The sequence below is a fragment of the Ceratotherium simum genome, chromosome 6 (genome assembly GCF_057802395.1).
Source record: "Ceratotherium simum simum isolate JZ-2026a chromosome 6, ASM5780239v1, whole genome shotgun sequence".
NCBI lineage: Eukaryota > Metazoa > Chordata > Mammalia > Perissodactyla > Rhinocerotidae > Ceratotherium > Ceratotherium simum.
The window spans coordinates 22,270,361-22,296,313 of NC_141905.1; the positions used below are offsets into that span (position 1 = coordinate 22,270,361).

The 25,953-nt window shown below is 46.6% G+C and overlaps 1 protein-coding gene across 4 annotated transcripts in view; it reads right to left on the bottom strand.

Annotated features, from left to right (window-relative positions):
- Window positions 1-3,956: 3,956 nt before the first annotated feature.
- The window catches only part of PGBD5 (piggyBac transposable element derived 5), a 113,578-nt gene continuing 91,581 nt past the window's right edge, over window positions 3,957-25,953 (bottom strand). Inside the window, exons 5-8 of one of the 4 annotated variants that reach the window (XM_087431971.1) lie at window positions 23,994-24,191; window positions 10,653-10,758; window positions 8,883-9,105; window positions 3,957-5,251 (exon numbers count right to left, since the gene is read on the bottom strand). In XM_087431971.1, coding sequence (XP_087288097.1) covers window positions 8,910-9,105; window positions 10,653-10,758; window positions 23,994-24,191 — 500 coding nt within the window. In that variant the 3' untranslated portion in view covers window positions 3,957-5,251; window positions 8,883-8,909. Of the gene's footprint in view, window positions 5,252-7,026; window positions 9,106-10,652; window positions 10,759-12,988; window positions 13,107-23,993; window positions 24,192-25,953 lie in introns of those variants that run through there. The other 3 variants (XM_087431970.1, XM_004426887.3, XM_087431972.1) reach the window with 3 other exon arrangements.

Consider the following 25,953-nt stretch of genomic DNA (forward strand, 5'->3'; position numbering starts at 1 on the left):
AGTTTAGTAAATGTGGCACAGGTCCCTAGGATCAGTAAATTAAATCCTGTGATCCATTCTAAGCTATAAAGGGTCTTGTCTTCTCCTTGTTCAAGTCTCACCTCTTTCTGGGGTGTCTCTCCCCTCATGATGTCTTTGATACAAAGGGTCACATCCCCTCTCTCTACTACTGTGGAGGGGGAAGGGTTCCTGTGGCCTGTGGGGCAGAGGCTGGAGAATCTGGATGCCCGATAACAGGAGGAAGGACCCTGACTGGCCCCTCTGCATTCAGACAGGAAAGTCAGGGAATGACTCCAGGGCTCACCAAAGGAATATGGGAAAGAGGGAGAGGGAGGGGAAGGAGAGGGAGGGGGAGAAAGGCAGATGTTTGCAGAGAGAGGAGGCAGAGAGATGTAGAAAGGAAAAATGGAGGGAAGAGATAAAAACGATGGTGGGGGAAGTCACTGACTATAGAAGATGGTCACATTGGGTCAACAAAACATAATGAAGTCAAAGTAAACTCAGCGCTTCCTAAAAGGCTTGGTGAGCAAAGATCTGAAATCATTAAAACTTTAAAGGGATGTCTGAAAATTATTTTTGGCTCACAGAAGAACTTAAAACATTGCCAGAATGTGCTGTAAAAATATTTTAATTCCTATTTTAAGTTGAAGAGCACACACTTCTCAAAATCTTTTTATGCTCCTGTAACAACGTGTAAAAAGAACCCTAGAAAGTGGGATCAGACATCTCCTTATATATAAAAATTTCCTATGTTAATGAAGACAAGTTCCACTTTATGGCCTTTTAGGATATTACCACCAAGGCCAAAGTCATGTCTCCTCTGTTTTGTTGATGGCCCCCCTCCCCCCTAGTCAGGGGCACTTTTCTTTCCATCTCTCACTTTGCTCAGAAGGACCTACCTTCTGACAGCAGATGCTCCCCCAGTTTTGTGGTTCTGATTCCAGAACCTTCTGAGAGGGAGAAGGACGACAGGGCAGTGGTAATGGCAGCAGCCAAGTGAGCCGCAGGCTGCACAATCTGCCCTCTGATGGTGGAGGCTCCTGTGCTCCCCCGCACCCCCCAAAGGAGAAGATGGGAGGGGGAGATGGAGGAGGACCCCCAAGGGAGCCCCTCTGACTTCCCCCAGGATCAGCAGCAGAGTTGAGAAGGCTCAGGTGTTAGGACGTGCCTGCAGCCCCCGGGGCCCCCTTACCTGCCATCCCTCCTCACCTTCAGGAGAATCCCTGGGGTGGGTGCCCCAAGCTTTGCCCAACCTCTGCTATTATTTTCTTCTGGCAACAGACCCATGATGCTTTCCATGAACTGACTTTATCATGTCCTCCCTCCCTCATCAGCTCTCCCCCCACCAAGAAGAAAGCACCAGAGAGAGGCAAATGCAATATATGTGACTGTATTTCAAAGTTGCTGACTGTAAACAACCTCTGTTGAAGAAATAAAAACCACATATCTAAATTAAATCATAATTTTGGCCATTCTTTACATTTTAGAACTCAGAATTTAGCTCATGGTATACAAAATTTGTAAAAATTTATTGCAAACATCTTAGTGTAAAATCAAAATCTCGACAAAAGGCTATGCTTTATCTTCACGCAAGTGGTGGGGACGTAGCTGTGCCAGGTTCCCCAGGGGCACATACGTGCAGCTCCTGATAAGATTAAAAATGTTCTCCTGAAGATACTTAACTAAAAATTGTAAGAAAAAACCATACAATGTAATGGTGGCAAAGACATTTTCAAATGAAACAGCAGTCTTTCCAGATTCTTTGACACAGATCTCCTGGTCACCGATGGCTGCTATCCCTGACCTCGAGTAAGTGGGAACCACCATTTGAGGAAGAGGAAGAAGGTGAGCGGCTGGGAGGCGGGGGCATTCTCTGAAGAGAGGCAGTCGTCTTCATAATTCAGTTCCTTCTCATCTGCCCAGGAGCCCAGGAGTCAGGGCTTTGCTTCGTGGCTATTTTCTGCTCCTCCTTGGTTAAGATCCGAGCTGCCAGCAGGGGTGTCCCTGCCCAAGCCCACAGCCTGGAGTTAGGGCCACCTCCTGCCAGCGTGAACACCCGCTGGGACCTTCCTATGTGGGAAGTCGCCTCTGGTGGAAGACATTTAGAAATAGGCAGAGTGTTCTCTGCTTTCGGAGGCATCCTGTTCCGACGTTGGGCAGCTCTAAGTAGTGGAAACTGCTTTCCCCAGAGCTGGAGGCTGCCTCCTGGCTATGTGCACCACATCAAAAGGGGACTGATCCAGAGATGAATGCCATGCTCCCTTCTGAGTCCACCAAGTTAATCACCCCCAGTTTTCCCACCTGCCCCTCCTATCATTTGGTTTCTACGTGGACCCACTATCCTAGCCTTCTGGATCCACTGGCTGGCCGGTGTCTCTTGCTGTAGCCTGCGGGCCAGGACAGGGCACATGGGCTTGACTGTTACAGGATCTAGCAGAGCCTTTGCCCTATTTTGGACACTGTACTCCTGTTGATAAGTACTGATAAGTATTGATAAGGGGACAAACTTTTAAAAGTCACATTATACCAGGGGATTATGTTGAAACAGATGAAAGTGACCCAAAAATGCCTCAATCAAAAATTCCACAATCCCACAACCCCAGATCTTAAATTTACACCTAAAAAATGTATACAATTGTTCTGGGTCCATCTTTCTAATCTATTCAAGTAATAGAAACTCCATTCCCTCCTTCTTCTCCTGTTCATTCCTTCTGCATTCTACTTGCTGGGAGGGATCTCTCAAGTGTGGAGCTGGATGCATTTTAATAAAGACAGCCAAGTCTACAGGAAGAGCGAAAAAAGCTAAAATCTCATCTGCCCAATTAATCATTTTTTTCTACTAGTACTTTTGCCAAAGTTGTGGCCCTTTCTTCGTGGAGGAAGGTGGGACACTAGCCGTTAACTGGGGACAAGCAAACCCTCACATCAGCTGTCAGGCTGGAGAAAGAAGTCAGTACCATATTTCCTTGGAGAAAATAGAACCAAGTATAAGCCAGCGGGGGAATGAAGGGAATAAAAGTGCTGTGACTGCATATTAGTATTTAGGAGAGAAGAAACCTTCTTCTTGCTTGGCTATGACCTCTTGAGTGGCTGGGACCACTTTTTGCCTTGTTGCTCACATGCAACGCCATGCTTTCCAAAAACGTACATATCACTGGCCACAGGACAAATGGGCCAGCCCTGGTCAGTCCAGTTCCCACCTTCTGAGGAGGCCTAGATTCCATGCTTTTGGGAATACGCTAAGCTGGGTGTGCCTGATGCCTGCCAAGGTGAAGCGCCCCAAATTTCAGAGGGGGTGTGTGCTGCTGGATGGGGCAGCAATGCTGACCACCACCTTGACCACGGGGTGGGTCTCACCCCCTCACTGAAACCTTCTCTTCGAGTGGATTATCTGCCCTGCCCATGTGCCCCACCTACCTGCACTGCAGCCCCCTCAAGGGCACAGACTAGGCTCGTTGGTTGGCCTGCACCCAGCTCCCAGCACAACGCCTGCCAGTAGCAGTTCACCAACAGCCGCGAGGGCTGAGAGCCAGCAGCGGAGGGACTGCGGCTCAGCCCAACTCAACCCTGTAGGGATGCCCCCCTCCCTCAGGCTCTCGAAGCATCACTTTCTCCAGCCACAAAAGGGGGATACTGACAGTTCCCAGCTCAGAGGGCCACCCTGAGGATCAAATGAAATAACCAGGCAGAGAGCCTACAACCGAGCCTGGACCGTGAATACTCCACACACATTAACTAGTGTTTTTTATTCCAGTTAGGCTTTGATGAAGATTTGTCAATGGAATGAATAAGAGAATGAAAAAGATTAATGAGAAATATCAAAAAGGGAGGTACAAAAGCTAGCTGGTGCTCCTCGGCAAAGGCGGAGAGAAGCCGCGATCTCTCGGGAGCGCCCAGCCGGTCCCTTTCATTCCTGCTGCACTTCCTTGGCCACAAGACGCCCCCCTCCTTAGGGAGCATGGGCTCCCTCACCTGAACATAAGCCGCGCACACCCCCCTCTCCTCTCCTGCAGATCTTTTACAGAAGACAGGATCCCTCTCCTCTTCCTCAGTCTTCAGCTCCCAACAGGGACACAAAAGGTCAAGCTTCCAAGTAACTTAGAAAAAAAATGTCTCTGTTTGTGCAGTAGCTAGTAGAAGATGAGAATGTACACCTGGCGCAACTGATACAGCCTCCCTTCCTGCTGATATTTCATAGTGCTACTTCTGTACCTGAAACCCTCTTTTATTTCTTATTAGGAGACAATGACATACTTAGACACAAAGAAGTTTTAGAAATACTTTCAAAGATGAGACACTCAGAGAAGCCGCACAGAATAAAAGATTAAACAATGGAGTCTAAACTGGGAAGTCTCAGCAACATGCCCAATAAGGATAGAGAGCATCTGGGGGAGACAGCCAAGGCTACAGGGATACAGGGGCCACAGAAGTAGAGGATCCTTCACAGACTGATCCCTTCTCCAAAGCAGCGTGCAGAGCCCTGGGGGAGGGGCTGGGCCACTTTCCCAGGTAACCACATCGTGATCTTTTTGGGGGTTCTCTTTCCTTTGGTACCCTATGTAAGGCTATGCTTTCTACACCCAAGACTGTTGACGAGCCCTTGCTTAACCTGGGGGGACAGAACCAGAAACAAGCCGGCAAGTGTGTACAGACCTGAGGAAGAGTCCGGTTCTGGTACTTTGGGGAACAGTCACTCTGGTCCGTTACCCACAGCTGGCAGGTGCCAAGGCACTATGAGGAGATTCTAGGGCCGGCCCTCCCACCTGCCCCTCCTCTAGTGCCGTGTGACTGGCTCAGGGCCTGCAGCAGCCCAGAACTGGTCTCGTCCAAATGCCCTCCCAGACTGCAGCTCACTCTCAGCTCAACTTGGGCTCCATCAGTGATTAAGTCCCAAAACACCCACTTCAGTGGAGGACAAGAAAAGAACACATGTGAATGAGAGTGTACAGTGTCATCTGTGATATTTGGGATTGGAAGAGAGATCTGGGTTCTCATTCTATACAGGCTACAGAAAGGAGAAAATACGCTACAGAAAATAAATCGGGATAAAACTCTTAACTCTCTTGATGACTCTGGGGAGCCAGTGTGCACGACGGTTCAAACTCAGCCTCTGGTGTCACGCCAGCCTGAGCGTGAGACTGTGTCCCCCAAATTACCCAGCTTACCTGGGCAAGCCACTGAACCTCTCCCCTCACCATTTCTCCACCTGTGAACTGGGGACGACGACAGTCTGTGCCTGCCTCATGGGTTCCTGCGAAGAGAAAAGAGCTGGCGCACAGGAAGCACTCTGGGCCACACGATAATGGCCTCTTCTGCAGCCTTTCTCAGCCTGCCTTTCAAACCATTACCTGTGGGTCGGTGCAGTGAGCCCCACAGGTGGAGAGCACCCAGTCCCCTTTCTCCCTCCCATCGGTGTATCGTTGAGTTGTTCTCACCTGTGGGGAAATGTTTCTGCCATTAAACGCAGACTGGAGGAGAACGAACGAAGCTTGTGATTTCTCCTGTTACTCACTGATAATGTGTGTCTGTCCAACTTCCCCCCAGCAGCTGTAGAGCCCCCTCACTGCCTGACGCTGAGGCTGGTTCCTGTGGATGATAGCAGTGCCTGGCCACACATGGTGATCCAGAGCCTTCCAGTCCCTGGAATCTGCAATCTTCTTGCCTCTGGCGCAACTGCAGAGTTCATTTGATTTTGGTGGCCAGGGCTTGCCTAACGTAGTCAATAAAGTGGATATCTTTGCCCAGAATAATCCAGCCACCAAGATTTTCCTATGTCACTTGCCTGAGTGTTGAAACATGGCCCTAGTATAATGTTCCACTGACCACAGTAAGACCTTGTTCAAAACTGAGGCTTTTTGGGAAATGGAGTGTGGGGAGACAACAGATATGAAACATAGACCCTGATAAGGCAGGCAGCAGATACAAACAGAAATCTATTCAACCTAAATTCTCCTAAGAATTACCTTACCTAATTGTGAATACAGCTGCAATCATGGGCCTGCATCGTAAACCATGTGAAGCTCAGAGCAGGTTTCAGTGGCATTTGGTCAAGAGAGATCTTCTTTGGAGAAGCTTAGAAGCTTTGTTGATGTTTTGTTCTTTCTCTGTACGGGCTGGGAAGCTCAATGTTCCGTTTTTCTTTTCTAGACCCTGTAGCACAGACGTCCCCCAGGGGACTCATTTGCCATGGAGGCAGGACCCAGGTGGAAAGGGGTCTCAGTGGCCACGAGATGCAGCAGTGCCCACCTGCTGCACAGCCTTTGCTGGGACCATGCTGGCTCCCCCTCTTATGAGAACCACTCACCAGCCCTTTCTTGGTCACCAGGAATGGCCAGCTACTAAATGAGCCAATCCAGTGTCAGCCTAAGGGCCCTTGAACCCAAGGAGACAGGAGCCAGGTGAACTTTAACGAGAGCAATTCCTACAGTCACATCTGTAAGGGAGGTCAGGTCTCTGCAGGTTCTCCTAGCAGCATTACACATCACTTTGTCCCTCTTCCAGAAGGAGGAGAGAGACTCTTCCCAACCTCCTGAGGGCTGGAGCGGTCACCACAACCTCCACTGGAAACCCAGCTCAATTCCTGTCTTTTTCAATCATTTCTCAGAAAACAGTGGCTACCATTTTAGAAACAGAGCTCTAAAATGGTATAATTACTCTCTAATTACTTGGTAAGGCGATGTTACCCACCACCTGTCACCACAGCGCTTCTCTGTGCTAATGTGGAATGACACACACACACAGACTAGAAGGAAGGAGGAAGAACCACCTATTTGGAGGCAGACACGGTATTTTCTTCAATGGCACAGGCTCGTAACATACAACTATCCTCACAGGACTAGGGTGTCAATGTATATTTCTATTAGTCAATCTTCACTGAATTTCTTTTTTAAACTACTCAGTGGTTCATGATACTAGGAACAGTTAAGGTCATATACACCAGATTACATAACAAGAAATCAAGTCTTAAAAGACCAGCCTGTATTTTTGTCCCTGACTTTTTAAACAAATTCACATATCGACAAAGAATCAACATCTAAATAGACTTTTATTTTTTCTTTTACTTATTTGGACAGAAAAGAAAATTCATCAGCTTTCATTAGAGTCTCCTTAAGTGTTGGAAACACATTAAACTCAGAAATAGTGGAACTTGTAGAAAAGCATCACAAATTAAAAATATATTTCTCCATGTGGTAAAAGTGCTCTCAATCCAGTTAAAGGACACGGCAAAGGTATTTTGAAACACAATTTAGAATTTGGCCTACAATCCGTGGCATCGAATTAAAACCACAGGGGAAGGTGATGGTCATGAACCCTGGGTACAGGAATGACACGGATTCGGGAGCATGCTGCCAGCAACACTTCCAATTAACTGAGTGTGAACAAGGAAAAAAGTCCCCAAGCCTGAGTAGAACAGATCTGCATTTGTAAAAATGAGGGGCTACGCAACTTGGGTTGAAGGGAGATCGTGGAACTCCAGAAATTACTCGTTTCTTGTCTGTGGGCACAGCCAGACCAGTCGACCACTCTGGTGAGGGCGCCCATGGAGACACATGAACCTTGGTTGGGAAAGAGCCCAGATGTTCTGGGAAATAAGTGGAGCCCTCACTGCCAGCTGCTTGTCGAGTGGTCCGCTCAGCCCCACGGTGAGCAAGCCCCAGCCCCACAGGAAACCACACTCAACCAAGCCGGCAGCCTGGGCCCACGGCAGGGTTTGCCAATGCCAGCCACACCGGTGCAAGGATATGGCCTGAGCCTGGCAAATGCTGTGCAGGAGGGAAAGAGAATTAGTGAGTGGTCATCTCTGGAGACACTGTGCTGTCTGTTTCAGCAATGCTACATATTTTTTAAAACAAGTAATTCTGCCAATGGTAATGTCTGTGACAGAGCTGAAGGCCAGCAGGCCCCCTGTGGTCCCCGATGGAGTACAACCACGTTTGTTCTGGAAGCAAGCTGCCCCTTCTGGCCCTGGCACTGGGCACAGAACACAGAATCGTGATCATGCAAGGAGCCATGACTGGGGTGAGGCAAGGGGGTGAGGGGACAACAAAGAAGGGGACCTTTTCCTTTTACAGAAGATCTTAAGCAACAGTAAGAAAATAACCTGAAGATATATTTAAAAATAAAAAATAGCATCACACTTCACTGGGATCCTTTCCCTTTCTCCCGTCCACCAGCCAAACAGATAAACCGAGCAGGAATGCCTCATTTATCAATCAGAATGGGCAACCACGCCCCCACTCCATCACCGTGTTTTAATGGCACCCAGCTTGTGTTTCTTCTTCTCTGAGACCTGCTCTACGCCGCTTGCACCAGGCAAATGCTAGCAAAGCCTCTGGTCTCCTATACACACTTGAACAATCTTAGCAATACAGAGCCCATCCCTGCTTGCTTCCTGTCACCTTTGGACACGGCATGAAATCAAACCATGTCACAAATGTCTTCACCTCTTTACAAAGCAGGCATTTCCAGCAGAACATGCTATGCCTCATCCTATCCCTGGTGATTTCAGTGGCAACAGCCCTCCCAGATCCCCTGTGCTGAGAGTTGAGCTCTCTTCCAGGCTCCACGGGTGTCGTGAGGATGGAGCACCCTGCTGAGCAAAACACGACTGAGAGCAGCACTGGCCGCATGTAGAGTCTAGATTGGGTACCCCACTCCTGCAGAGCGCTGAGGTGGGTGGCTGCTTCCCAGAAGGAGGACGTGCTTTTCTCTGAATAGAAACTGGGACAGCAGCCATCCTCCGACCAGGTCCATCCTGGTCCCTGCAGAGGCCTTGAGCACCCTTCCCAGGCTGGGGCCACGCACCAGGGCGTCTCTGGTTGGGCAGGTCAGAATGGCAGGCTCTCTCCCTCCTCTTGCCCCTCCCTCGACCTGGTCCTTACCTAAGCCTGGGGCCCGCGCCCATGGCATCAGTGGGTCGGAGAGGTGTCCTCCAGGCCCAGCAGCTCTCTCACAAGTCTCTCGCCAAACTGCGCCCGGCTGTACCTCTTCACGTGGTAGGCGTCTGACATTTTGTACAGGATGTAGGCGTTATTGATAGCGATGCTGATGGTAAACCAGAATACCTGTTGCCAGGTCTTGTTTGGTTTATGAGAAATGAAATACCTATGAAGACAGAGAGAATAAGAGAGGCTGACCCAGACGGTTCCCGGGCACCCAGTTCAGGAGAGATATCCCCAAAAGGTCTCAGCGTGGTCAGCAAGATGCTGCAGGGGAGCTGTGGGGGTAGGAATCAGGCTGAGGGGTTGGCTCTAGCTGAGGCTTTGTCACAATGAACTTGACTGAAGACAAGATGATGAAGACAACTCCTACCAAAGGATCAGGTGGAAGAGGTGGGTCACTGGAAGAGACAGATGCTGAACCAGGAGCCAGGCCTTTCTGTGGCGCAGCTCACAAGCTCCAAGTCCTCAGGGCCCCATCAGCCCCTCGGGCTTCCCTGCTCGCTAAGGACCGTTCTCAAATGCTGTGTTCTGTGCATACTGAACTGCTTCCACTTGCCGAAGGTCAGGCTCGCCCTCAGCTCCAGGCCTCTGCAATGCGCTCCCTTCCTCCTGAGCACGTCTCTTTGCCACCCCCACCTTCCCTTCAGCTCAAGGACAGATGTCACCTCAGGGAGGCCTTCTCTGCCCCTGAGACTGAGGACAGTACTCCTCCTGGGCCCACCTAACCTAGGATTCATCCCTGTATTCTGTCTTCCTTGACTGCAAAGTGGTTGAGGGTCAGTATCCTCAGTACCACCAAAATGCCTGGCACAGAGCAGGCACCCCACAGATATCCACTAAATAAACGTAGTTTTCTTTGTAATAACCACATGGAACTCAGCAGGTGCTGAGCATGCAGCAGGCAGTCAATAAAGACTTGTTCAATGACTCCGTAAGGAGTGGGGCTCCCTTTCACACCTAAGCCGAGTTTTCCAGGGAAGACTAGGTCCTTGGTTTTCCCTCACTGCCATGAAAATGCCCAGAAGATGTCAATTACCCTCAAAGACGGCTGAGTAACATCCAATTGGCTTTTAGGTTAGTCTTACCCTATTCAAGGTTGTGAGGCTCAGTCCTAGTAACGTAATAGTCACACTGAGGTTCAATAGCAATCATTTCTTGAGTTCCTGTTATGGACATCATGACACTCAGCCAGAAGATGGCATTGTGGGTGTGTGCATGTACATACACTGTGTTTACTGTCTATACTACGTGTACACTTAAGACGAGACCATACCTGATGCAGGTGTCCATATTTAAAAGAATTAAGTAACCACTGCTGGAAAACACTCAGCGTGACAACGCCTGGGGCTGGTGCTCAGTGGTCTGCGGGTGTGGAGAAGGAGGGCAGACTGAGCTAGAGGGACACAGAGGGTGCAGGGTCTGGGCCAACTATTGAGAGAAGGCAGGAACTGAGTAAGCAGAAGGAAGGACAGCTTTGGGCAAGGGGAAGGGAGATGGAGAGGGTGGTGAAGGAGGCAGGGTGCCCCAGGTGATGAGGGCTGCACGGGCTGAGCCTGGGAGGCCAAGATGAAGACTCAGGATTTATCTCACGGGGTCTTCATTTTTCACTTGTCAAACTGCAGAAACTAGTGATCACCACCAATTTCTCCATTCTGCGACGGTGAGCCTGCAAGAGCCCTCCTGTGGGCGGGAGGCGGCCTGTTCACTTACTTGCTGTACTTGTCATCGTATCTGCAGATATAGCTAAGGTGAGCGGCAAACGCCTCCACGGCCAAGGGGCAGGGGATCTCCCCGCTCTTCCTCTTGATGATCACTCCTGCGGAGAAGAGAGAAGACAAAGTCCCTTCTGAACTGCCTCCTCCAAACTCAGACTCACAAATGTGCCTGTCTCCACCCTCCTGGGGTGTCCTGAGCTCAACAGAGAGCAGAGGAGGAGATGATGAACAACAATTCACACCTGTCACTACCAGCTTCAGAGGAGGTGAGAGAAATATCCAAGTTAGGCGAGTGCGAAGGCATCTGCCAGCCAAGACATGACACTGGAGGCACGGGGGCATCGCTGGGCACGCAGGGTGATGATGGGCCCAAAGCGGCTTTAAGTGGCACTGGGGAGGGTGCTGCACCCAACTGGGCCTTGAAAGAGCAGTAAGGGAGATGCAGACTCACTCTCCCCTCCTTCTCCCTCCCCCCACGGGCTCTAGGTGGGGTGAGAGGAGGAGCAGGGGCTGAGGTTAGGGTGCACCAGGGTCATTCCTGCCTGCTCTGCCTGCCTCCATCATGGTAGAGGGGGGAATGAGAGGCTCAGAACAAGGAGCTGCCCCGGGCCCAGGGCTCTGTCCTGTCACGCCTCCCAGGACTCTGGGGCCCCGTGGACAGAGGGATGGAAAGCACCCTTTGCACCCAACCACTCCTGAAACTCCGCCCACACACTTGTGCCTTCAAATGCCCTTGCCTCTACCAAATACAAACGGGATCACAGCCCAGGGGCACCGGCAATTTGCAGCAAGGTTCATTACGTCCCATGGACAGGGTGTGAGAAGCAAAAAGTGATTGATTAGCCCTCTTCACCCTGCTGCCCGAATTGCTGCAGGATACCCTGCTTTCCAAGACCGGCCCCGCATGGCTGTCCACCGCACTCCAGAGATGACACAGAAGACCTGGAAGGATGCGTTCTTCCAACGCGCCGTGCACCTTCATGTGTGGTTGGGATTTACACACAATTCCTCTGACCAGCCTTCTACCGCAGCATGACGAGATTAGAACAGTGCCATTTTTGGGGTGTTTTTTAAGGGATTAGTTCAAAGAATTGTGAAACTTCAGCACTACTTAAAGGGACAGTTAAGTAAAAAAAACCGGTATGTTCCCTGCAGCACAAGGGGCTTTACCTGGGGCGCCCCCCGACCCCACTCTCCCTGAGGGTATGCAGGAGACAAGTGTCACATAGATCCATTTGTATACACTGAGCCCTGAGCAGGAATCTTTCTTTTTCTTGTTGTCCCTCTTCCCCTCAATACTGGTTTTTCACCCTAAAGAAATACCTGGAGAGCTTGTGAGAAATTGATGGCAGGGCCCTGCCCCTCGAGATGTGGTCTTGGGAGGCCTGGGGCAGGGCTCTGGCAATGCATTTCCCAAAGCTCTCTGAAGGTCAGAGGACCACAGTGCCCAGACTGGGGGCCTTCTCTTGTCCAGGGGGTCCTGGACTCTACTTCTTACGGACCCGCTCTCCACTCAGAAAGATGGTCTATCGTCAGGGGATCTAGCTGCACAGGTGCTCTCAGCCCTGGGCTCTCCAGCCTCCCCGGGGCAGACATGTCCTGCAGCCTCCAAGGAGGGCTGTCTCCCTCCAACCCCCTTCCTGAGGACACCTATTCCCTGATCCTTATCTCAGCCACTCCACCCCTCCCAAGACCCAGTGGGAGAACATCCCAGCTTCATGCTCGAGGCCCAGACCTTGGCAGGGTTCCCTCTTCAGCTCCATTTTAACTTGCCCAACTTGCAACTATGGCCTCCTCTGGTCTAAAGAGACTCTGGCTCCGTTAGTGCCCCACGGAGACCACATGGACATGAGCAGGTCAGCCTATGCCTATAAAAAAGCAAAATCCCCTCCATTCTTTTCCAAGAAGTGGAGGATGACTTGCTCTGAGTCACCAGGGTTCTCAGTGAGTCACGATCACTCACCAAGGATGGACGGTGGAGTTGGTCACGTCCCTGGAGCTCCCAGTCTGCAGATTTCAGCACAACCAGGGCAAGAGCTCTTGGACTGCTACTGTCCCAGTACAGTCACGTGCCTTATAATGAGGTTTCAGTCGACGATGGGCCACACATCCAATGGTGGTCACATAAGATTGGTACCATACAGCCTAGGTGTGTAGGAGGCTATACCATCTAGGTTTGTGTAAGTACACTCTATGATGTTCAAACAATGATGAAATCGCCTAACAACGCATTTCTCAGAATTTATCTCTGTCGTTAAGCGATAGAGGACTATATATCCAGCCACAGGAGACCTGCTTTAACTCTTCATTTCCTTCCCATCCTGTACATACCTTTTAACTTAACATGAGGATTTCAGCATGGAATCTCAGTAGAGTGGCTTCAAAACCCGGGTCTGCGTCAGTCTCCTTGAGCATTTCTTCCAGTTTATAAACCAGATTATCTTCCTCCCTGGTGACATTTCAGATTCTGAGATACCATTCCAGCTGGAAAGGGCAAGGTTGCTGTCCTATAGTAGCCTTTTCTGAGGGCTGAAAAGCTTTGCCAGTGGGAACGTTGACAGGCGCTTATCTGGTATTCACCGTCTCTGCTGACTTCCTAACCAGGAATGACACGTATGTAGCCCACAGGTTCCCTGGCTGGATCCTGTACATTGGCAGCTATTTGAGAATCTCTGTGCAGAGCTATACTCTTACGTGTCTGCCTCTGTGACACTATGTGAATCAAGGGAAACATGTGTCTTCACATTCCAGTGGCAGTTCCGTCTACCATCTTCCACGGGCTTTTCATCGCTTGGCTGACAGTCTTTCTGTAAGTCTGAACGAATGATCAAGACCCGACTCATTGTCCTATGTAGACACCCTGCATTCACATTAGTCTCATGGACTCTGAACCCCAGGTGGGCAAAGACTCTGGTAGGGAGATGACAGACTCAACATGGATTTCAGAATAAAAGCAAAGGATCTGGGCCTCGATGGGGATGTCCCTCGACATGTGACAGCAGTAACTTTTAAAAGCCTGTACATATGCTTATACTCTCTGCAAGAAGGTTCATTTTTCCTTAGAATCCAGAGTAAAGAATAATAAACCAATTCCCAAAATGTTCGTAACTAGTTATGTATTTTCCAAAACGGAAATTCTGCTCAACTTTTAGAAGAGCGTATATATGGTCACAGTAGAAGAGAGAATAAAGCTGAGAAGCAGTCTAGAATGTATGAGACTTTATCATCTGGGTGACATTTAAAATAAGAGGGAAAGGAGGAATTATTTGGTAAATGGCTCAGGTACAGAGGTGGGCTGCTTGGTCAACCAACCCTTGCCACTCAACTAAAGAAAAAATAGTAGAAGCCCAACTAGTGCCGCGCGCCAAAATGAATATGAACTGGATTACGTAAAGAGCACAAATCACGCTGTAGAACCACCACAGGCACTTAACACTTGTCTGGCTTCGGACAGAGCAGGGACTTTTAAAGCACCAGAGCAAAGAACACGGTCAACAGATTTGCCCATGCAGAAATGAAAAACTTTTTTATGTTAAAAAATACTAACCAAAAAAAAGCAAAAGGAAAACAAATGCAGAAGAATATTTGTACAAAATTTGCTGTCAAGTTAATAAGAAAAAGCCAAATACCTAGAAAGAAAAATTGAGATGCACACAAAGAAATCACTCAAAATTAGCCAGTAAACACGTGGAGAGATGCTCAACCTCATTAATAGTCATGGCAATTCCTACTTAAAATTTTGCAGCATTTTCACCCAATAGATTGACAAATTTAGAAAACAAAAAGTGTTGGTAAACCAGGAGGAATCTCAGCCCTCACGGAACCCATCACAATGGTAAATAAGTACAGCCTTTTGGCGACACATCAGCAAAATCCTTAAAAACGTGCCTACCCTTCGGCCCAGCAATTCCACTTTTGGATTTACCTTGAGGAAATGATCAGAGATGTACTCAAAGATTTATATATGAAGATATTCACTATATCACTATTCTATTGTGAAAAAATCGATCATTAATAGGGGGAGAGATAAAGAGATTATGACACATCTAAAAGGATGGAATACTAAGTGCTTTCTAAAAATCATGTTTTTGAAGTACACGGAAAGGAAAACTATCTCCCTTCACTTAAAAAAAAAAAAAAGACTCTAAGATGTGAACCAGGAGAAGGAGTTCCAGTGAGGAGAACAGCTGGCCACCCAGCCTCAGCCACCTTAAACCTCCCTTCCCCCACGTGGGCTCCTCCCTCCCTCTGGCTGCAAGCAGGGCTCTCCTCTCACTGACTGTGGCCTGGTTCACGGGTTCCCACAGACTCCACCTTGGGTGCTGTCGAGGGGCACTGTGGGAGGGACCAGGGGTCCTGGAGGTGAGGGTGAGTCTCCAGTGATGCTGTGGGCATACTCCTTGGGATTTTTAAGGAAGTGCAGGATTTAGGACTTTATGATTTATAATAGAGTGCTTTAGAAATGGAAACTATAACTGAATTAAAACACAAAGTTTCGGCATATTTAAAAATCAACCCTACCAATTTTCTCTTTTCCCCCCATCAATAACCTCCTTACTTGTTCCTGACTGAAGGGTCCCAACCCTTGAGATTGCGAGTTTAAGATTTGTCATCTTCAGAGACGAAGTCAAGATGGCGGCATAGGCAGACTCTGAACTCACCTCCTCCCGCGGACACAGCCAATTTACAACTACTTGTGGAAAAATTACCCCTGAGACAGAACTGAAAACTGGATAAGAGGAACTCCTGCAACAAAGGACAATCCTAACTGAGGTAGAAGAGGCAGAAACTCCCTTCTGGAGAGGAAAAATGCCGCCTTCACAAGCCGCAGCACCTCACGGCCACCCGGGAGCAGCCCACAGGTACGCAGCCTCCCTGGAGGGTGGGGCCCTGAGCCGGGGAGCGCCCCCGCTGTGGGCATTTTGTGGACCCAGCACAATCGAGACGAGTGGCATAATATCTGACTTTGCCTGCTACTAAAACATTGGGGAGTACCCCCAGAAAAGCTGGTTCACAAAGAAAACCGGCTCTTAAAGGGCCCACACGCACACTCACCCGTTTCAGAAAGCAATCTAAAATCACCAGAAAGAAAGGTGCACAGTGCTTTGGTGAAAAGAGACTCACCTAATAGGACCTGAGTGCATCTCGGTGAGAGATGAGACCTCTCCAGGGACTGGGACATTGGCAGCGGTCATTGTTGTGGCCTGGTGTGGGCGTGCTAACACAGACGCCGTTGGAGTTCTCCCTGGGGCCTGCTAGCCCAGGTCTGCCCCACCCACTAGAGCACTGATTTGGTCCAGCTCGGCCAGGGCAGGCAGCCCACCCTAGAGATTGGCCCCACCCAACAACAAGCCCTCAGGCAACTTGTGGGCCTGCATAGATTGGTGACTGGATTCTCTGCAGCCTGGCAACTGAGCCGACTTTGGTGGGGCGAGGCGTGCACGGGGAGCCGGTGGAGAGTGTGGGGCAGTGGTGGAGTGTGTGGGGCTCCCGCTGTGGAGAGACTGGGTCCGCTTCTGGGGGTCGGGGTGCGCACACGGGGCAGGACTGTGTTGACTGTGTGTGTGGACCTGTGGGCAGCAGGGCTTGTCAGCTGCAGAAGACTTGTGCTTCTCAAAGACCCACATAAGGGGTTTGCCCTACCTTCCAAAGCCTGAAACAATTGGGTGCTCCCGTGCCTGAGGCCAGCCCCACACAGCTGCAATCCTCAGAGAGCTGACAAGAGATCTAAAGGCTGGAGGCTTATAGCAATTTTAAGCCCCTGAGCCTAACAACCTGCCACGCTGGGGGCCTACTCACTCAAAAGAAATACTGCAACACAAATGTGGTATTAGAAGTTGCAGCCAACTGTGCTGGGGCTCCCCACACCTGATAAAGAGACTGAAGGGCCCACAACAACTACAAGCAGCTGAGCATTACAACAGCTGGCCAGGAGCATAACTTGGCCTCCCTGGGCGCCTACAGGGAGAGCAAACAGGCCACAACAGAAGGACACACGTAGCCCACATAGGGGTCACCCCTGGAACATTGAGAACTGAGGGAAGCACACTGCAGGCCTCCTAAGCCATCACTTACATAAGGTCACCTATCCAAGAGCAGGAGACGTAGCTGACCTACCTAATACGTAGACACAAGCACAGGGAAAGAGGCAAAATGAGGAGGCAAAGGAATACATTCCAAGTAAGGGAACAGGACAAAACCCCAGAAAAGGAACTAAGTGAAACAGAAATGAGCAACCTACCTGACAGAGAGTTCAAACAAAGAGTGTTAAGGATGCTCACTGATCTGGGAGAAGAATAGATGAACTCAGTGAGAATGTCAACAAAGAAATGGAAGATATAAAAAAGAACCAATCAGAAATGAAGAATACAATACTTGAAATGAGAAATTCACTAGAGGGACTCAAAAGCAGAGTAGAGGATACAGAAGAACGGATCTGCGAGCTGGACGAAGGACTAGAGGAAATGACCCAAGCTGAACAGGTAAAAGAGAAAAGAATTAAAAAGAGTGAGGACAGTCTAAGGGACCTCTGGGACAACATCAAGTGCACTAACATCTGTGTTATAGGTGTCCCGGAAGGAGAAGAGCGAGACAAAGGGGCAGAGAATCTATTTCAAGAAATAATAGATGAAAACTTCCCTAACCTAAGGAAGGAAACAGACATCCAGGTACAGGAAGCATAGAGAGCCCCAAACAAGATAAACCCAAAGAGGCCCACACCAAGACACATCATAATCAAAATGTCCAGAATTAAAGATAAAGAGAGAATCCTAAAAGCTGCAATAGAAAGTCAAGTTACATACAAAGGAAACCCCATAAGGCTATCAGCTGACTTCTCAGCAGAAACCTTACAGGCTAGAAGAGAATGGCATGATATATTTAAAGTGCTAAAAGGAAAAAACTTACAGCCAAGAATACTCTACCCAGCAAGGTTATCATTCAAAATGGAAGGAGAGATCAAAAATTTCCCAGACAAGCAAAAATTAAAGGGGTTTGTCACCAAGAAACCAGTGCTACAAGAAATGTTAAAGGGACTGATTTAAGGGGAAAAGAGAAGACCACAATTAGGAAAAATTATCTATTTCCATGATAAGAGGGTAATGGATACAAATGCACAAAAAAGAGGTTAGATATGATATCAAAAACATAAAAGGAGGGAGGAGGGGAGTTAAAGAGTACAGCTTTCAGACAGAGGTCAAACTAAAGAGACCATCAATTCTGTACAGAAGAAGAAAAGAACAGAGAAGGACTACTAAAACACTGAGAAAAAAAAAAGTTAAAAAATGGTAGTAAGTACATACTTATCAATAGCTACTTTAAACGTCAATGGACTAAATGCTCCAATTAAAAGGCATGGGGTGCCTGACTGGATAAAAAAACAAGACCCATATATATGCTGCATACAAGAGACACACTTCAGACCTTAAGACACTCACAAACTGAAAGTGAAGGGATGGAAAAAGATACTCCACGAAAATGGCAATGAAAAGAAAGCTGGGGTAGCAGTACTCATATCAGACAAAATAGACTTTAAAACAAAAACTGTAAGAAGAGACAAAGAAGGGCATTACATAATGATCAAGGGAACAATCCAACAAGACAATATAACACTTGTAAATATCTACGCACCCAATGTAGGTGCACCTAAATATATAAAGCAATTATTAACAGACATAAAAAGAGAAATAGACAGTAACACAATAATAGTAGGGGACTTTAACACTCCACTTAAACCAATGGATAGATCATCCAAACAGAAGATCAATAAGGAAACATTGGCCTTAAATGACACACTAGAACACATGGACCTAGTAGATATATACAGAGCATTCCATCCAAAAACCGAAGAATACATGTTCTTTTCAAATGCACATGGAACATTCTCCAGGATTGACCACATATTAGGCCACAAAACAAATCTCCATAAATTTAAGAAGACTGAAATAATACCAAGCATCTTTTCTGACCACAACGGTATAAAACTAGAAATCAACTACAGGAAGAAAATCAGAAAAGCCACAAATATGTGGAGATTAAACAAAATGCTACTGAACAACGACTGGGTCAATGAAGAAATCAAAGAAGAAATCAAAAAATACCTGGAGACAAATGAAAATGAAAATACGACATGCCAGAATTTATGGGATACAGCAAAAGTGGTTCTAAGAGGGAAGTTTATAGCAATACAGGCCTATCTCAACAAACAAGAAAAATATCAAATAATCTAACAATGCACCTAAAGGAACTGGAAAAAGAAGAACAGACAAAGCCCAAAATCAGTAGAAGAAGGGAAATAATAAAAATCAGAGCAGAAATAAATGAAATAGAGACCAAAAAAAAATAGAAAAAATTAATAAAACCAAGAGCTGGTTCTTTGAAAAGATAAACAAAATCGACAAGCCTTTAGCTAGACTCACTAAGAAAAAAAGAGAGAAGGCACAAATAAGTAAAATCAGAAATGAAAGAGGAGAAATTACAACAGACACCTCAGAAATACAAAAGATTATAAGAGAATACTATGAAAAGCTATATGCCAACCAATTCGACAATCTGGAAGAAATGGATAAATTCTTAGAATCATATAACCTTCCAAAACTGGATCAAGAAGAAGTAGAGAATTTGAATAGACTAATCACCAGCAAAGAGATGAAAACAGTAATCAAAAACCTCCCCAAAAATAAAAGTCCAGGACCAGACGGCTTCCCTGGTGAATTCTACCAAACATTCAAAGAAGACTTAATACCTATCCTTCTCAAACTCTTCCAAAAAATTGAGGTGGGGGGAAGCTCCCTAACTCATTCTACGAAGCCAACATTACCCTGATACCAAAACCAGAGAAGGACAACACAAAAAAAGAAAATTACAGGCCAATATCACTGATGAACATCGATGCAAAAATCCTCAACAAAATACTAGCAAATCTCATACAACAATACGTTAAAAAGATTATACACCATGATTGAGTGGGATTTATTCCAGGTACGCGGGGATGGTTCAACATTCGCAAATCAATCAACGTAATACACCACATTAATAAAATGAAGAATAAGTAGTAGATAATAACAACAATAAACAAACACATAGGGACAGAGATTGGATTGGTGGTTACCAGAGGGGAAGGGGGGAGGGAGGAGGGTGAAAGGGATAATTCGGTACATGTGTGTGGTGATGGGTTGTAATTAGTATTTTGGTGGTGAACATGATGTAGTCCATGCAGAAATAGAAGTACAATGTTATAAACCAATGTTACTGCAATAAACAAAAAAAAAAAAAAAAATAAATAAAGAATATACAATCAATAAAAAAAAAAATAAATAAATAAAATGAAGAATAAAAATCACACGATCATCTCAATAGATGCAGAGAAAACATTTGACAAGATACATCATCCATTTATGATAAAAACTCTGAATAAAATGGGTATAGAAGGAAAGTACCTCAACATAATAAAGGCCATATATGAGAAACCCACAGCTAATATCATCCTCAACAGTGAAAAACTGAAACCTATCCCTCAAGAACAGGAACCAGACAAGGATGCCCACTCTCACCACTCCTATTTAACATAGTACTGGAAGTCCTAGCCAGAGGATTCAGGCAAGAGAAAGAAATAAAAGGGATCCAAACTGGAAAGGAAGAAGCGAAACTGTCACTATTTGCAGATGACATGATTTTATATATAGAAAATCCTAAAGAATCCACCAGAAAACTTTTAGAAGTAATAAACGAATATGGTAAAGTTGCAGTATACAAAATCAACATACAAAAATCAGTTGCATTTCTATACACTAACAAAGAAGTAGCAGCAAGAGAAATTAAGAATACCATCCCATTTACAATTGCAACAAAAAGAATAAAATACCTAGGAATGAACTTAACCAAAGAGGTGAAAGAGCTGTACAAGGAAAACTATAAAACATTGCTGAAAGAAATTGAAATGGAAAGATATTCTGTGCTCTTGGATTGGAAGAATTAACATAGTTAAGATGTCCATACTTCCTAAAGCAATCTATAGATTCAACGCAGTCCCTATCAAAGTTCCAACAACATTTTTCAAGAAATAGAACAAAGAATCCTAAAATTTATATGGAACAACAAAAGACCCCGAATAGCTAAGGGAATCCTGAGAAAAAAGAACAAAGCTGGATGTATCACACTCCCTGATTTCAAAATATACTACAAAGCTATAGTAACCAAAACAGCATGGTACTGGCACAAAAACAGACACACAGATCAATGGAATAGAATCGAAAGCCCAGAAATAAACCCACACATCTATGGACAGCTAATCTTTGACAAAGGAGCCAAGAACATACAATGGAGAAAAGAAAGTCTCTTCAACAAACGGTGTTGGGAAAACTGGATAGCCACATGCAAAAAAATGAAAATAGACCCTTACCTTACACCATACACAAAAATTAACTCCAAATGGATTAAAGACTTGAATGTAAGACCTGAAACTATGAAACTTCTAGAAGAAAACATAGGCAGTACGCTCTTCGACATCGGTCTTAGCAACATATTTTCAAGCACCATGTCTGACCGGGCAAGAGAAACAATAGAAAAAATAAACAAATGGGACTACATCAAACTAAAAAGCTTCTGCACAGCAAAGGAAACCATCAACAAAACGAAAAGACAACCTAACAATTGGGAGAAGATATTTGCAAACCATACATCTGATAAGGGCTTAATCTCCAAAATATATAAAGAACTCATGCATCTCAACAACAAAAAAACTAACAACCCAATTAAAAAATGGGCAAAAGACCTGAACAGACATTTCTCCAAAGAAGATATACAGATGGCCAACAGACACGTGAAAAGATGTTCAAAATCATTAACTATCAGGGAAATGCAAATCAAAACTACAATGAGATATCACCTCACGCCCGTCAGAATGGCTATAATTAACAAGACAGGAAACAACATATGTTGGAGAGGATGTGGAGAGAAGGGAACTCTCATACACTGCTGATGGGAGTGCAAACTGGTGCAGCCACTATGGAAAAGAGTACGGAGATTCCTCAAAAAATCAAGGATAGAACTATCATATGATCCAGCTATTCCACTGCTGGGTATTTATCCAAAGAACTTGAAAACACCAATACGTAAAGATACATGCACCCCTGTGTTCACTGCAGCGTTATTCACAATAGCCAAGACTTGGAAGCAACCTAAGTGCCCATCAAGGGACGAATGGACAAAGAAGCTGTGGTATATATACACAATGGAATACTACTCAGCCATAAGAAATGATGAAATCCAGCCATTTGTGACAACATGGATGGACATTGAGGGTATTATGCGAAGTGAAATAAGTCAGAGGGAGAAGGTCAAATACCGTATGATTTCCTTCATTAAGTAGTAAATAATAACAACAATAAACAAACACAAGACAGAGATTGCATTGGTTGTTACCAGAGGGGAAGGGGGGAGGGAGGAGGGTGAAAGGGATAATTCGGCACGTGTGTGGTGATGGGTTGTAATTAGTATTTGGGTGGTGAACATGAACTAATCTATGCAGAAATAGAAGTATAATCATGTACACCTGAAATTTATACAATGTTATAAACCAATGTTACTGCAATAAACAAAAAATTAAAAAAAAAAAAAGATTTGTCATCTTCAATCCTATTACATGCTTCTTCTCTCTAACCTCTGTGGGGGATCAGAATTGGCCACCCCAAAATGTGTCTCTTTGACATGAGGATTATTACTTTTAAAAACTGCAGACATGGGAGAAGCTCTGAAAAGTAAAATTTACCCTTTATAAGAGACATTTACATTTGTAAAGGAAATCTCCATCTGTAAAGGTATCTTCCTCTCCATACCAGGAAGAAGAGGGGATGACTTCACCTCTAGAAACTCTTATCAATGCAGAAGGCAAGGACTTAAATCTGCATAATAACCTTACTCTTGTTTACTGTGCTTTTCTGGTAATCTCCCATAGCTCACTCCCCCCACCCTCAACATCCCCCTTTGTCTTTACCTGAAAATGCTACTTAAGATGAAAACCTCCACCACTCTGGCGAGTTACTCAGTTTTTCCTGGGTCTCTCCCATGTATGCACGTTATAAAGCTTTGTTTGATTTTCTCCTGTTATTCTGTCTCGTGTCAATTTAATTCGTACCTCAGCCAGAAGGATCCAAAGAGGGTAAAGGATAGTCTTCCTCCCCTACACCTCCCCAGATGTATTCTTTCCTCTTTGTTACCTCATTTCACCCAGCTCAGACAAGTACAATGTCCTGCTTTTGGACATCTTTTTTTTCAGAGGCTATCACTTAAAATAATTTGGTGGGAAGCAGCTCTTGCACCCTACTCCCAAACGTGTTCCCCAGAAACATGCTTGCCCTGCACCAAGGCCCCAACCACTGATGCAGAGAAGTCCAATTCAAACACCCGCCTTCAGCTTCAGGGTCGATTCCAAACCCTTACTCTAAGTGCCCCTGACATAGCAGCTTTCTACATCTCTAAACCTAAATGGGGTGATGACACCCCTATTATTGAGTCCCTTAATTGTAATCTCCACTGAAATGTAATACACTTTAGGTGTGTGTAGGGGTGAGGGATGGGAATAAAGAACAGACATTAAACACACACACACACCACCACATGCACACACCACACACCTGATCTCCTCAGCAAAGTACCTTCAAAAGTGAAGAGGAAAGATGTCTTAATATAAAAGAACACAAGGAACTTTTCAAATACACTATACAACTGTAAATATTTTTTGTAATGTACCCCTTTGTCATTTCAATTTCCTTTTCAGCAGTTTAATAATTTTTTAGTTGTAGTTACTTTAAATACAGACTCCTTACTAAATAAATCCCTTTGTTATGAATGGATTTTAAATCCCAAGGAAAATTAATGATGAAATCACCTGAATACCCCAAAACCCAAAGCAAGTGTTAACTTCTAAGGGAGACACTGAAAATGTAAGAATGGTTGATTTTTTTTTCCCCTCCCATTAGGACAGCTTTTTCACAGAATCTTAGACGATGAAGTGACCATGTAAACGCCATTCAAATATAGGCAATTGTCACACCATATACAACCTGGGAAACAAAGGGAGGCCGCTGAAGTCACCTGCAAATCCCACCATCACTGTTTCTCCTGACAGCTGACCAGTCATGGGAACTGAGAACCCGCGGGCCCAGGAAGCTCTTGCCTCCCAGCCAGATGCAGCAGCGGTTTCTATATGGCCCAGGGGTCAGCCTGACACCAGAGCTGCACAGCCCAGCGAGGACGCAAACTCACTCCACCACATGTCCTGCTCAAGCTCATCAGCATCCCCTCTGCCACCCTGCGCGCCCACAGCGGTCTGCCCCACCTTGCTGCACGGGCGAGTAGGCGTTGGTCAAGAAGCGGAAGTGTCCCTTGTTGTACCAGCAGATCAGAGACATGTTCCCCTTCATCCTGATCTGGTGCTGGCCCCGGGCCGGGGGCGTGGTGGGGTTGGTCAGCATGGACGGTGGCAGGCCGGTGCAGTCACTCTTCCTGGCGCTGAGCAGGCCGCAGCAGTAAATCTCTGGTGGGCAGAGGGACACAAGACCACACATTCTCAGAGAGGCCAGCGTTCCCCGCCCTGGGCATGTGCAGGAAAGGACGGGACCGCCCTGTTCTGTGGCCAACGCTTGGGAACGAACCCTCTAGAAGTCCCTCTAGAAGAGACTGCTGAAATCTGGGCACTTTTATCCCAGATCTGCTGCCTCTCCTGGTACTTCCACAAGTATATTTATGATTACACATAAGACCATGATATAAGCAGTGAATCAACAGTAACGATAGGAGCACTCATTCTTAGAGAACTCACTATGTGCCAGGCACGGTGCTAGGCACATGTAACTATCATCACACCTGCTTCCAGAAATTTCTGCACTCAGTAGGTTACTGAACCCACGTTAGAGAAGAGGAACCGTGGCTCAGAGCTGGGAGGGCAAAGATGTCTGTCTGACGTCCAAACCTGACCAGTTATGTCACCCTACCACCTTCACTAAGACTTGACTGGTCGAGGGCTCAGGCCTGTGCCCTTCTGCACAGCACTCAAATGCAGCCGTGCGAGAGGAGCCCCTGTTCCCCAGGGGAGCTCAGTTACATGCAGAAAAAAGAACCATCAAACTACAGGCACTGAACAGCGTCCTGCCTGTGAAGATACTGTGCAGTGTGAGTGGGTGAAAGAGCTTCCTGAGGGAGAAGGAGCTTGAATGCAGCCTCTAAGACCTTGAAGATTCCATGGGGGTGGGAGGAACTGTGAGCAGCGACCAGTATGAACAAGGAGGCCTCTCTCAATCCCACCCGGGCTCAAGGCCTTACCCAGTCCTTCCTCCTCATGGGCTCACCCCTCTCAGCCGGGCCAGGCGGCCACAGGGAGCCCGTCTCCTCAGTCTGAACGCCTAGAGGTGACAAGCAGCAGCACTTTTGACTGAAGATCTTGGGAACGGTCTCATCCTTTGTTGTCTTCTCAGTTCATTAAAGACTGATACAGTATCATCGGTAACTTGAAACATTCTATATTCCACCCAGACACTCTCCTCATCACTGCACCTCCACCCAAGCTGGAAGGATGATCTTATGAATCAGCCTGGCCAGGACCAGGCCTCCCTGAGCCACCTGGTCCCCACTGGAGCAGCAGCAGGTGAGGAATAAGACCCACTGGGTGGCATGTGTGAGTCTCCCTGCCCAAAAGGTGAGGGCTCCCTGCTGCTCACACCTCTACAGATGGAGCCACTCAAACTACTCAAGTCTTGAAATTTAAAATGAAGAACCTGTCGTTAAAACAGAGAGGTGGATTAGATGGAGGACAACGATGTGTCAAATCACCCGTCTGGGGCTCGGTGTACACAGCCAGCCAAAGAGTAGCTGCATTTTTATCAGAGGGGAAGAAGAAAATCCAAACAGCACCCATGTTTTCATGAATCTGCCCCTTGATGAAAGTAGCGATGATTATATGAACATTTTTTCTGGCTGTTAATTCTATAGAGTTGTCTTTGTGCACCCCAGGCAGGGCAGCTAGGCTCTCAGCTCTGACTCCTTTCTTCAACCTTCGCTGCAAATTAGAATCCCAAGGGGGCATCAGAGTCCCTAGGAGAGGAGGGGTGCAGCCATCAGTGTCAGCACGACAGAGAACCACCACCCTAAATGTTAGTTGTCACAGGTGAAGCCCATGAGGCCCTAGGTGAAGAACTCAATAGCTTTAGATGCTTCTAGAAACTAGGCAATGAAATCTCTGCCCACTCTTGGAAAAACTCAAATCCATGTCTAATTATTTTCTTCCTTCTAGAATATTCTCC